Source organism: Eptatretus burgeri, chromosome 15, assembly GCF_056783735.1.
Source record: "Eptatretus burgeri isolate ZD-2024b chromosome 15, Ebu_testis_v1, whole genome shotgun sequence".
In the NCBI taxonomy this organism is placed as follows: domain Eukaryota; kingdom Metazoa; phylum Chordata; class Myxini; order Myxiniformes; family Myxinidae; genus Eptatretus; species Eptatretus burgeri.
In genome coordinates, this window is record NC_140975.1 from 18,243,361 (window position 1) to 18,257,794 (window position 14,434).

The window sequence follows — 14,434 nt, forward strand, 5'->3', positions numbered from 1 at the left end:
TTCCCAGCGGTTTTGGGAATTGGTATATAAAAATGGTGTTCATAAAAGGGGAACCCAACAGTGTTTTCGAGTCCTTTTTGAGTCTATGTCCATGTCAGCAGTAACAGTATCAGTATCTGTATTAGTATTAGTAGTAGTTTGTTCATGTTGGCAGTAGTAGGTGAGTGTGAGGGGGAGGGTGTGGGTTATGATGGATCGTCCTTGCGTTTAACGATTTAAATGATAAACTCAACGATTTAAATGGCTGCATCTCCACTATTGAAAGTAGACACTTGCGCTCAACAATTGGATTTTTTTTACACTCAACGACTTTTAAACGGTACCACTCAGCTATTTTCATTGTTTACAATGAACGATTTCAATTGCTGTCACTCGCCTTTGTTTTTTGACGCTGGGGTTTGCAAATTTGAAGCGTTTCTTCTGAACGTGTTAAAACGCTCAAACTCGACTATTTTAAATAGACGCTGCCGATGGACAATTGGAATCATAGCCAAGCTCGACATCGAAGTGTGAACATCCTCGTCATGCTGAAGAAAAGTTTGAAGAATGCTGCAAATAAGTGTCCTGGCCGTGGCCGTGGACGCTGACGCAAGGACGATCCATTATACCGACGTCTTTCAGCCTATGAGTAACTTAAAAGTAACGTCTGTCGACGTGTGGCAATGATCGCGTAACGTGCCAACAACACGTTAATCATAGGTTAGAAATAAGTTTCGGGTATGCTAAACATTACCTCGGCGTGTCTCAACTTATGATTAACTTACAAGTAGCATGTGTTGACGTCTGTCAACGATCGCAGACCGTGCCTACAACCTGTGGCCAGCGTAGCGGAACGTGTGAGTCATACGCCGGCATACGTCGTGAAATTTCAAGCATGAAAAAATTTGAGGACACCAAAAAGTACAACGTTTAAAGCCAACGTACAACGACGTATGGCAGTGTTTTTCAGCGTGCTCTCAATGTTATCAAAACTTACCCATAACGTATTCAACGTGTGCCAGCGTTTTAGAAAAACAATTCAAAAATCGGCATACGTTGGCTAAAACGTCAAGGTGTGACCGGGCCTTAAGTAGTGGAGTACCTCAGGCATCAGGTAATCGGACCATTATTATTCATTATTTACATTAACGATTTGGATAGTGAGGTAAAGAGTACGCTTTCCAAATTTGCAGATGACACAAAGCTTGGAGGTGAGGTGGATAGCAGAGAAGGTAGTGATCAGATTCAGGAAAGTATTGATACTTGTGTAGATTGGGCAAAACATTGGCAGATGCAATTTAATCTGAGCAAATGTAAGGTGTTGGGGATGGGAAAGAACAATGAAAATTGAGATTACAGGATACAAGGTGTAATTTTGGAGCGTGTCACACAGGATAAGGATCTGGGGGTGGTAATAGATATGGGAGGTAAGCAGGCAGCACAGACCAGGCAGCAATAGGAAAAGCAAACAAGGTTTTATGTTGTATTCGGAGGGGGATAAATTATAAATCAAAAGAGGTGGTGTTAACATTGTACAGGAATTTAATTGGGCATCATCTAGATTCTAGAATATTGTGTGCTGTTTTGGTAACCACATGTGAAGGAGTACGTCGCTGCCATAGAGAGGGCTACAATGCAGGGCCTATCTCGACTCAGCTATGAGGAGTGGCTAAAAGACACATGGCTTTATAGATTCGAAAGGAGGAAATTACAAGGGGATATGATTGAGATCATATCAATCATTCATTGAGATCATATCAATTTCTGAGCACATGCAAGCCTGGTGTTAGAAATTTTGTTCAAAATAATGAAGAGCATTAACAAAGTAAGTGCAGAAGAATTCTTCAGAAGAATAGACAATGACAGAACCAGGGGTCATAGCCTGAGAGTAAAGACTAGAGAGTTAAGATGGTGGTAAGGCAGGGGTCTTTCATTCAGAGAGTAGTTAATGAATGGAATGTCTCCCTGAAAAGTAGAGGCAGCAGAAACTGTAGATAAGTTGAAATTTGAATTACATAGGTATCTCGAAGCATTGGACATAGAGGAGTGCAGTAATATTGGCAGGACTTGGAGGTCGCTTGAGTATTGATGTGCGATTGTGTAATCTGTGCTGATTGTGATGTCTGTGAGAGGGTCTTGTTAAGGGATAGTGTGTGGTTGATGTATACTCTTAATCCTAAAACCACCTTCACCCTCCCCCCCCCCCCCCAAATCCGGCTGACTGGTAACGCGGATTGCAAAGTTTGGTCCAGTCACATGACCAAATAGGTCAAAATGGTAGACTTAGTAAATTCCTTTAAAAATCTTCTTCTCCAGACCCACCAATCAGAATGCTTCCAAATTTGGATTACGACATTAGGACAAGGTCCTGATAAATTTCAGAGGTCATGCCAATCATGTGACAGGAAATGTGTCAAAATGGTGGACTTAGTAAATTTTTGAGAAACTCATGTAAATTGTTTCAAAAATTTTCTTCTCCAGACCCACCAGTCAAAATGCTACCAAATTTGGGTTAAAACGTTAGGCCAGGACCCAGATAAGCTGCAGGTCCAGTGGTCCTATTTTATTTTTAACACCCACCTTTGTGATATCCCTGAGCTGGCATACCTTCGTCATCCCTACTTCTCCCCCTATTCCCACAAATTAAATAGTCATTTAGACGGATTTATTTAATCTGGTATTGGTGTGACGCAAGCATGATGGATCGAATGGCCTACTTCTGCATCTAATTTCCTTGTTAATGCTCTTTCTGAGCACATGCAAGCCTGGTGTTAGCTAAAGTGGTTAGGGTGGCTGGCTTAGTATCTTTGAATCCTCAGTTCAAGCCCTGTTTGCTGATGGATTAACACCAAGTGGGGTTAACTCAGCCTGTCATCCTTCTGAGGTCGGCAAAATAAGTACCAGCTTGCTGCTGGTATCCTGGGTCGGAGTGGTGACCCGTCTAGGATTGTGCCCAATAGCCTAAGAGATTGCGAAGGCAGTACCAACGCTCTGCACAGAGTATGGCCCCAATGGATAGATGGATGAGCACATGACAACATTCACCACCATCTTCGAAACACTCAGAATGCTTTGCACAGCAGTAACACTAATTGATACATGAATGATAAAACATGTTGCCATTCCTACTCTAAAAAACTTATTGATGTCATTCTTTCAAAAAATCGAGAACAAAAAGTGCAAGAAACTACTCACACAGATATTGAAGTCCCAAAACAACAATAATAATTTTTAAAAAACAGTAATTATGACTTTTTCTGTTATACGTCACCCAATATAAAGGAGATAAAACACTAAGCATTTGTTCAATAGCACAGGTGCCCTGGGCAGCAAAGAAAGAATTGGTGACCACTCGACGTTTATCGCTTCCTAGTTTCTGGCTCCATGACTCTGGACTTAGTATATCAAGTGACTGTTTCGTTTAGTCATGAAAATTGTGCTTGTATTGTTGAAGTGCGGTGGATAAGTTTTTCGTAAGGTTTGCGTTCGTTTTTAAACTATGAAAGCAGGAAGTGGGCATTTGGGTTAGTGTACGAAAAACCCTATTTGAGGCATACCTTTACAAACAAACACGACGAGTTGTCGGCGGCATTGCGATTTGGTTGTGAATTTCTGTAACTGTGGTTGTTGCTCGGTTTTGTTTTCTGTTTTGTTGGGATATGTTTTGGTTCGTTGGCAGTTGTGCAGGTGCTAATTTGGATGATCAGGGTGGCAAAGGCTTGAGTGGAGCGCTGGTGCAGTCCAAATAAAGACGAGCAAGTTTGTGATGGTGGTTTTCAGAAAGTGAGGCAAAACTCTGCTAAGAAAAATAAACAGTATGGGAGCAAGTAGCTTAGGTGAAGACAACTTGCATTGTAAAATATATTTAATGATCATACAAGTGTGGTTGGTGTGGCTCGGTGTGTGCAGGCAGGCAAGTAACAGCATGGCTCGGCGAATGCGGGTAGGTAGCAGTGCGGTTCAGTGGGTGCAGGCAGGCAGTTTGCGGCTCAGCGGGTGCAGGCAGGCAGTTTGCCGCTCAGCGGGTGCAGGCAGGCAGTTTGCCGCTCAGCGGATGCAGGCAGGCAGTTTGCGGCTCAGTGGGTGCAGGCAGGCAGTTTGCGGCTAAGCGGGTGCAGGCAGGCAGGTAGCAATGTGGCTCAGTGGGTGCAAGCAGGCAGGCAGCAGGGAGGCGTTGTGGGTGCAGGCAGGCAGTGGTGCAGCTCGGCAGGTGTAGACAATCAGTGGTGAAGCTCGGCAGGTGCAGACACAGACAAGCAGTGGTGCAGCTCGGCAGGTGCAGACAAGCAGTGGTGCAGCTTGGCATGTGCAGACAAGCAGTGGTGCAGCTCGGAAGGTGCAGGCAGACAGAAAGCAGTGCAGCTTAGTATGGTGCAGACTTAGTATGGTCTGCATAGGTGCAGACAGGCAGCGATCAGCTCAGCGGGTTCAGGCAGGCAGTGGTGTTGTAATTACGAATTTGACAGCAGGTGGAGAAGATATTATTTTGCTGATGCCGTGGTCCCTGAAAGTGAAAATAATTTGGCCAGAATTCCAGTTTTAGCCAATCTTCTTTGTCGAAAGAGTCCATGAGGCATTTAACGTCCATCAAATAATGCAACGACATGGGTCGCGAACTTAATTTCTATCTGAGGGACAATGCACTTTTCGATGCAATCCCCTGCCTGCAAAAACATCAATCCAACAGTGCTAGGCTATAGTAGTCAATCAGTCAGGTCGACAATGAAACCCAGACCTGACATTTCAGATGCAAGTGTACTCTCTCTGCGATATCTTGTTGGACTACAATAAACACCAGCAACATTAATATATTATTATAATAATTATTTCTAATTCCAACACAAGTAAAACCAAGCAATTCAGTGCCAGTTTTTACCCGAATGCAGACAAGGTTCAGCAGTGCGTGACTGTGCAGCTGCTGGTCGTGACATTGCCTCCTCATATTGGTCTAATATGGATGCCATTTATCTCTCCACTGCTGGAACACCTGTGAAAGCCTCCACACGTTTCCTGTAACAGAAAAAGAAAATGCAAGCTTTGTGATACCTATTTGTATGCAAATTAAAATCAAGCAGGGATGCAACCACCATTGTGGATCAAGAACATAGAAACAAAATAGCTTTACTTCTTTGTTCTTCATTCAAATGTAGCACAAGGCTGCAGGGTAGCATTATTGGCTAAGGGTGTGGCTGTGCCACTGATGCAATGCCCTCTGTTGTTCGGGCAGGAATTTGGAGTTTGGCCACGGTGCCAGCAATAGCTCACCTACTCTTCTTGAATCACCTGCCTGTGAAACACTGGGATGACAGTTTATAAAAGAGTTGGGATTTGAACCCAAGCAAGACAGCTTAGAAGCGAGTGTGCATACCTCTCGGCCATCCTGTCAGCCGAATATTCTAATTCAAAAGTGAGGACAAGGATGCTCGGCATCCTTCCATAGCATGGATGAGAAAAACTGCCCCAATGAAAAAACTCCAATTCATCCCTTTAAGTTTCAAGCAAACAATTCTCGAACAAATGGCAATAGCAAGCGTGTGTGTCACTGCCTTAAAAGTGGAGAAGTTATTCAACAACATGAAGAAGCCTTCCACACCAATTGAGTCTGAAGACAGGAGGTGGATTCCCAAGGAGTCACTCTCGCCACCAGTGGCAAGTTGGTGGGCTGTCTATTTTATACAAACTTGCATCTAGTATTGCTCTTCCTGCCCTCTTCTACCTCTGCTTTCCCCAAGCCATTCTTGGCACACACACATTCATCAAAAAAGTACAAAATCCTCATCTGCTCACTCTCCAGAAGTCCAGACACATTGCCCACCTGGATTCATTCATCCACTGATTCTCCTGATTGTGGAATATTGTCTCACTGTCAGTCATCTCATCCTCCTCACTTCATTCTTTCAAACACAGTTCCCATCAACACCTGATGCGTTCACGCACATACATTCATGATCTCTTCCACACACACTCATTCTTTTATATTCTACTCCTTTGGGACATTGTTACTTGTTTTTGTGTTATTCTCTCCCCCCACCACCACTCTGCTCCCCCTCACAAGCTCTGGTCATTTACAATGCCACCTCCCTTTGTCGGTCAGCTCCTCCATGAGCCGAGACCCGTGTGTGTGTGTGTGTGTGTGTGTGTGTGTGTGTGTGTGTGTGTGTGTGTGTGTGTGTGTGTGTGTGTGTGTGTGTGTGTGTGTGTGTGTGTTTAATTAAGTTCTCCAGCCTGATGAATGCCGTGAGAATACTGTCACGACAACATCATGACTGCATCCCCAGAAGGGTCTCTTCCAATGAAAATATTCTCAAATCAAATGTCGTCACCAAGCAAATGAAAAGCGACCGACTACTTTCGCCCTTTATTAGAGCTCGTCAGGGCAAAAAGTATCTCTCTTCCATCTACTTGGTGACTTTGAAGCCTTCCTGCTTTATACTGGTTAACGATACACCCAGAGGTATGCACACTAACCTCTTAGCAGTCGAAGCTGGGTTTGAATCTCGGCCGAGCCATAACTTGCCATCCTGGTGTTTCACAGGCAGGGTGATTCATCAATGTGTGTGTCATCCCTCAGAGGGACGTTGAACTCGGTGTCCCATCTGCCCGCATCAGTTGGTGGATGTTAAAGATCCCACGGTGTCATTTGCGAAGAGTAGGTGAGCTTTCACAGGCACCATGAACAAATTACAAATTCCTGCCGTAACTTCCTGACCCGGAGTGGCGACCCGACCAGGATTGTTGCTTAGTAATTGCTTCGGCAGCACCAACACTCTGCATCGAGTATGGATGAACGATGATTACGATGACGATGATGATATAAACTTTTCTCCCAACAAAATATTATTCATATACAGTACATCACTGAAACGAATCATCATGGCAGAAATGCAAAAGTTTATTTGTCTTCCACACACTTCACCGAAGATACACATCAAAAATGATAAAGTTTTCTTCTCTGTTGAACAAACTGAAACGGATTGCTATCGAATGATTAACACTTGAAATCATCTGTATTGTAAAGCACATCTCTGCAGCTTTACTCATCTGACCGTTTGTGGTCTAATGCCCATTTCAACCTGGCAGGATGGCCTAGGCCCTAGATGCTCGGCATCCTTCCATAGCATGGATGAGAAAAACTGCCCCAATGAAAAAACTCCAATTCATCCCTTTAAGTTTCAAGCAAACAATTCTCGAACAAATGGAACGTACCTAGAGGTACGCACACTCGCTTCTCAGCTGTCTAGCCTGGGTTCGATTCCAGACCCAGCTATAAACTGTCATCCCGGTGTTTCACAGGCAGGGCGATTCATCAATGTGTGCGTCGTCCATCGGGTGGACGTGAAACAGGTGTGCCGTCTGCTAGCATTCGTTGGTGGACGTTAAAGATCCCACGGTGTCCTTCGCAAAGAGTAAGTGAGCCATCGCTGGCACCATGAACAAATTAAAAATTCCTGCCCTAATTAGTAGAAGAACAAGAACAAGAAGAAGGAGGATGAGGAGGACCATTTCAGCCATTTAGGGGTTAACTCTTCATCGTCAAGATTTTTGAACAGCTACATATTCATCGAGAATGTTCAATTTACTGTCCCTCGAGGTAACATTCCCACTTGTATTTATAGCAAGGGCAATTGTACAAGATCTGCACCTAACCATCATCTTGGACAAATTTTTTTTACAACATAGCCCGAGATACTTTTTACACAACCTATGGAGTGTCAATCTCTAATGGTTTCCCCGTAAAGTCCTCTAACCTATAAACAGCCAAAAGGCTTTCTTTTTCTTAAACACTTGTCATGCAATATTTCAACCCTGGGACTCCATTATAGATTCACACAACACCACCACCACCACCACGACGACATGATTACAAGGCTAGTGGCCAAATTAAAAAAGAGGCCTAAAATGTGAGAAACCCCAACCCATGGTAGAACAAGTCACAACCTATTTTTTCTTGAAGAGGGATGTTTGGGGAGTTAGAAAATCATGGTTGTGAACCTGAGATCATTGCACAACATTTTGAAAATCACGTTTACATAATATGTACCACTACATACTGCAAAAATGGATTTAATCGCCACAGATTTTAGCTCATATTGGCTCATATATTTGTTAATACTGGTGCTACAAACACAAATTTGGTACCAAAATGTGTGGAATAATGACATATATATATATATATATATATATATATATATATATATATATATATATATATATATATATATATATATATATATGTATGTAAAAACCATTTGTGATGTAACAAAGGCTTTTGTGTGACTACAAGCAAAAATAGTGGAATTTTACTCAACAAATCAGCTTCGGGTTTACCAATAAATATCAACAAAAACATTAATTACTTCAAAAATATTGGATTTGCAGTCATACTTGTTACATCAACATAATCCAAGTTTATTTACCCTTTGAAAAATATATCTAATGATATAATTGTCACTGAAATGATATAGTTAAAACTGAAATCATATGTCGCCCCACTAATGCTGACCGATAGAAATCCCGAAGCAGATATGCAACATGAAGCATTGACTTAAGATTCTGACACAATTGTGAAAGTGACTTTTATAGACATCATGTTGATATAAGCTATTTCACATATTACTATAATGAATTCATAACATGCACTGTAACTTATGTACATCTATTACATGAAGTAATACATGTAATACATTTAAAAGTTCAGTCAAGCTCTTCACCAGTGCTGTCGTCAAAGCCAACAGAATCATCAACATTTGGACAATCATCTGCACTACACGAGCAGAATTCAGTGCAGGTCAGTCCTGCACAGATACAATGACATGTTCTGCTCTGCCTACAGTCATCGTCGGTGCAGTAGAGATGCGTGAGAACTCGAACCTCCCTTGGGGCTGCATCCTTTTGGAACATGACAGGCTCAAGTTTGTTGTCTCTGACCTGCCATCCATTACCATTGGGGTTTCAAAGTACAGGCTTTGCTACATGGCTGCGGGTCCATATCGCCACCTGGTAATTTGCTCGCTTCAGATGTTGTTCGTGATATTATATTGTGACAAATGGCGATCGTCCTCAGGTTGTCCTTCATAACACCTTCATCACTACAGCTGGTTACATTCGTGTGTGATTTCTCACTGGTGCACCACTGAATAAAGTCATAGAGTGTATTAGGAACAAATTCTGCACAGTGCTGAATATCTGTTTTCTCGACAGGTGCATACATATTTCCAACATGCTCGATATCAGCCATGTGCTTCCTCAGGATACCAGCTGCAGCATGCAAAGTATGCATTTCACTATCTGTGGCTGATGGTACATCAGACGGGATGTCTTCATATTCTGGTTCATCAGTCATACTCTGCAGAATCGTGGCTTTTCTCAGGGCATCACATAAGGTCACAGAAGAAGAGCGTATGATGTCAGTGTGGCCATCAAATGTTACACAGACTATTTGGTCACCATAATATTTAGTTAATCGCTCCGTCAACTTCCAAGTTTTATACTGTTCTGCATTCGTGGTACCCAGTGAAACCAAATATCCAACGTATTCATCTTTCAGATGAACGAGGGTTGTCACTGTCTTAGTTTTGGAGAACACAGTTTGTTCCAGATAACATTTCAGTTCATCAAAAGCTTCATCATGTAATGTGCCCATTGTTTCCTCTCCTGATTTACGAATTGCAGCAGTGATGTTCCTTTCTGAAATATAGTATGAATAGCATAACCTGTGGTACTTGGCATCATAGGCGAACAAATCTGGAAAGGCAAGCATGCGCATGTGTATTTTATTGTCTTGTCTTTTGTCAGCTGCTGCCAGAACTTTTTCTCTGGTGGACTGTCCAGTTCCTGTAGATACCGGTGTAAGCTTGTTTCTGGAAGTGTTGGATTTTCCACAAATGAAGCAGTTAGTCCTGATGTCAAACCCAGCTGTTTCATTTCTGCTGATTCTTGTGTGTTCTGTTGCCGCAGACGTGCATGGTTGCTGGTCACTCTCACTGGGGTTGGATGTGGAGATATTTGACTTGCTGGTATACTTGGCCCGACACGATTTGTGGAATGATACTTTCAAATCAAGACTCAATATGTCTTGTTGCAAAGGCCAGATACTTTCGTAAACGTCATCTTTTCTGATTTGACTTGCTTTGAAGATTGCACTCAAACCATTAAATGTTGGGTTCTTTACAACTTCTTGCTTTTTAGGGTTGAGGGGTTTAAAGCATATGATGCAGTGGTTAGTGTCAATTTTACGACGCTTCACAACAGGTGGTTCCAGATCCATAATTGCAGATCAATTGTCAGCACAAGCATCTGAAATGAAATAATTAAAGATAAGTATATATCAGTAGTTTTAGAAAAAGGCAATCAAGCTCAAAATTGATTTTCTGCAACTGGATTTAAAATCATTCTTGTTTGGTTAATGCATATACATGTATTATAAATTAATCAATGTCGGTTACTTTTAGGGGGGGGGTGACATATGGTTTTGGTAATAACTATTAAATTCAACTGATTTATCTTTGTGAATTATATTTCTAAAAAGGAGAATGATAGAGGGTTATTTTGATGTAATATGTAGTTATACAACTCAAATACTTATGAAGAAATTAATTGTTTAGTTGATATTTATTGGTAAACCCGAAGCTGATTTGTTGAGTAAAATTCCACTATTTTTTGCCTGAAGGTCACACAAAAGCCTTTGTTACATCACAAATGGTTTTTACAGATATATATATATATATATATATATATATATATATATATATATATATATATATATATATATATATATGTCATCATTCTGCACATTTTGGTACCAAATTTGTGTTTGTAGCACCAGTATTAACAAATATGAGCCAAAATCTGTGGCGATTAAATCCATTTTTGCAGTCTGCAGTGGTACATATTATGTAAACGTGATTTTCAAAATGTTGTGCAATGATCTCAGGTTCACAACCATGATTTCTAACTCCCCAAACATCCCTCTTCAAGAAAAAAAATAGGTTGTGACTTGTTCTACCTTGGGTAGGGGTATGCCACCCAAAACCTCATTTGGCCACTAGCCTATACAGGCTTCATGGTGTGACATTTTTCATGATTTAAAGACAAATTACAGTCCAAAATCACATGTGAACTGTAATGTGGTGTATTTAATTTTCCTATGATAAACAGGTGACATTCTGATAGCATTTACCTTTTATGCTGTTCTTAACCAGTTTTATTAATCACTTCAAAATATCCTCCTCTCCCCCCCAAATTCGCCAAATTAAATAAATCTGTACAAGAGCTTATCAGTGTGAGAACAAAGCTCTCTTCTTGTGCAAACCTATCTTGGCTTGAAGTGATGGAGACACCGAACAGGTAACAAAATCCACTTGTTATTCTTCTTCAATGCCCTCAATTATTCCCAGATTTTCATGGGGTCGGTTGGATAACATTAAGGGCCCAAGTCTTTCACGAATGCATTGAGCAGGCCGGGCATTCAAATAGGATTTGTACTTTGTTCATGGTGCCGGTGATAACTCGCAGACTCTTCGCAAAGGAAACCATGGTTTCTTTAACATTCACCAACTGATGCCGGCGGCCAGGACACCCAGCTTAACGTCCACCCGAGGGTCTGCACACATATTGATGAATCACCCTGCCAGTGTACACCAGGATGGTAGTTTAAAGCTGGGTCGGGATTCGAACCCAGGCTGGACGGCTCATCAGTGAGTGTGCGTACCTCCAGCCCGAGTGAGCAACACAAGGAAAATTTTGAATTTGTGGTACATCCGGTCATCGGGACTGACAATCATAGTCCTCCATTGCTAGTTAGACCACTTTGTGTCACCTGGACTGACAACCAGTCTTCAGTTGCGAGTTAGGCCACTCTGTGTCACCTGCGGTCAAGCTTTACACCAAAGAGGTCAACGATTGACCATATCCTTGCTCTTCGGGTCCTCACCAAATGCAGACGAGAGTTTCGGCAGAGGCTGCTTGCAGCCTATGTTGATCTCTGTAAAGCGTTCGATTCAGTGAATCAGGATGCCCTCTGGAGGATTCTTGGTCTCCGTGGGGTGCCACCAAAACTGATCGATCTGATGTCTGAACTCTACTCTGGTACTGAGAGTGCTGTGGGATGTGGTGGTACCATCTCTGACTTATTTCCAGTTGTTACTGGAGTTCGACAGGAGTGTGTACTGGCCCCCACACTTTTCAGCACTTGGATGGACTCGATTCTCGGGAGGATGTCTGAGAGATCAAGCTGCGGTGCATCGTTTGGGAATGTCAACATCTCTGACCTTGATTTTGCAGATGATGCAGTCATCTTTGCGGACACTTTAGACATCCTTTTGGAGGCCCTCGAGGTGCTGAATGAGGAGTCGGAGCCACTGGGATTACGGGTTTCTTGGGTCAAAACTAAGATCCAGGCTTTCATTGACATCTTGGATGCTGCTGTCCTGTCTGTGGTTGTTTGTGGTGAGGATGTTGAGGTCGTGGAGAGATTCACTTTCCTTGGCAGTGATATTCATGTCTCTACTGGCTGTGAGTCAGAGTTCAATAGACATCGGTCAGGCATGGGGAGTCATGGATTCACTGGATAATGGGCCACCGGTACCTGTGCGGAGGACGAAAGTCTGAGTTTTCAGGTCCTTGGTGCTTCCAGTCTTGCTCTATGGATGTTAGACTTGGACTCTGACCATGGATCTGAGACAGCGACTTAATTCCTTTGGTACCAGGTCTCTTCGGAGAATCCTTGGCTATCGCTGGTCGGATTTTGTGTCCAACGAACGGTTGCCGAGAGAAACTCAAATGCGATTTGTTACCTGCATAGTCTGTGAGCGTCAGCTGTGGCTGTAGGGACATGTGGCTCGTTTTCCTGACACTGATCCCGCTCACCAGATTCTCTCAGCGAGGGAGCCTCGTGAGTGGAGGAGGCCAATGGGCCGACCACGTGCCTCGTGGTTGCAGCAGGTTGATCGGCATCTCAAGGAGATGGGGATGGGCCAGGCATCTGCCTGGGGGATGGCCAGACGGAGGCCCCTGGAGTACCGGCGGAAAGTGGACACAGCAACACACTGCTCTGGTGCATGCTCCCATACCTGACCTGACCTGACCTATCACTTGGACTGACAACCATGATCTTCTATAGCTGGTTAGACCACTCTGTCTCACCTGGACTAACAACCATGGTCTTCAATTGCAAGTTCGATCACTCTGTGTCACCTGGAATAACAACCATGGTCTTCCATTGCTAGTTCGATCACTGTGTCACCTGATCTGACAACCATGGTCTTCCATTGCTTGTTAGACCACTCTGTGTCACCTGGACTAACAACCATGGTCTTCAATTGCAAGTTCGATCACTCTGTGTCACCTGGAATAACAACCATGGTCTTCCATTGCTAGTTCGATCACTGTGTCACCTGATCTGACAACCATGGTCTTCCATTGCTTGTTAGACCACTCTGTGTCACCTGGACTGACAACCATGGTCTTCCAATGCCAGTTAGATCACTCTGTGTCACCTGGACTGACAAGCATAGTCTTCCATTGCTCGTTGGACCACTCTGTGTCACCTGGACTGACAACCATGGTCTTCCATTGCTCGTTGGACCACTCTGTGTCACCTGGACCGACAACCATGGTCTTCCATTGCCAGGTAGATCACTCTGTGTCACCTGGACTGACAACCATGGTCTTCCATTGCTCGTTGGAACACTTTGTCATCTGGACTGACACCTATTGTCTTCCATTGCTCCTTGGACCACTCTGCGTCACCTGGACCGACACCCATGGTCTTCCATTGCTCGTTGGACCACTCTGCGTCACCTGGACCGACACCCATGGTCTTCCATTGCTCGTTGGACCACTCAGTCCGTTTACCAGTAATTAAAAACGCCTCGACCAATATTTCCGTTCTATTATCCCAAAGGATATCCGACGTGGTGACAGGGTCATCACAGTACGAGCCGCACTTTAAAGAACCGACCCGACAACGAACTACAAATCAAACAACAAAATAATGTTTAAATCCAATTGGAAAATATTTTATCCCGTGTTTCCCCTCTCACGTAAAATTAGAGAAAAATAAAATAATAATTTCACATCCGGATAATCAAAGTTACCACAAAGTTTTCGTCGACATTTTATTTATAATTCCACCGCCTTTGTGCGAAACATCAAATCTATAAATCTCGTACCTTTCACGTCACAATCACACTGTTCGTTCTCGCCACAGAACGGGTCAAAAGGAGAATTTAAACGTGTGTGCACCGTCCCGCCATTGCCGAATCAAACTTCCGGGTTTCGTGCGACCGGAAGCGGAAAATGACGTCATTTCCGTCCACATTTAAACGTTTTTCTTTTTTTGAATTATCCACGTGTTATACGATCCATGTGAGTTTAGTTTTCTCCCAAAGTTGACATTGTGAATAAATCTTCACCAAATCACGATGATACTGCCGCTATCCAAGCTGCCTATAGC

At 43.0% G+C, this 14,434-nt stretch overlaps 2 protein-coding genes across 5 annotated transcripts in view; one reads left to right on the plus strand and one right to left on the minus strand.

Moving 5' to 3' along the window:
• The window catches only part of VPS18 (VPS18 core subunit of CORVET and HOPS complexes), a 42,976-nt gene extending 28,704 nt beyond the window's left edge, over positions 1–14,272 (minus strand). The window contains exons 1-3 of one of the 4 annotated variants that reach the window (XM_085857536.1): positions 14,151–14,266; positions 6,448–6,575; positions 4,856–4,989 (exon numbers count right to left, since the gene is read on the minus strand). In XM_085857536.1, coding sequence (XP_085713662.1) covers positions 4,856–4,943 — 88 coding nt within the window. In that variant the 5' untranslated portion in view covers positions 4,944–4,989; positions 6,448–6,575; positions 14,151–14,266. Of the gene's footprint in view, positions 1–4,855; positions 4,990–6,447; positions 6,576–7,185; positions 7,802–14,150 lie in introns of those variants that run through there. The other 3 variants (XM_085857535.1, XM_085857537.1, XM_085857538.1) reach the window with 3 other exon arrangements.
• LOC147011657 (arf-GAP with Rho-GAP domain, ANK repeat and PH domain-containing protein 1-like) overlaps positions 1–14,434 on the plus strand; it is a 97,450-nt gene that overhangs the window by 43,525 nt on the left and 39,491 nt on the right. The gene's annotated exons all lie outside the window — the stretch shown is intronic.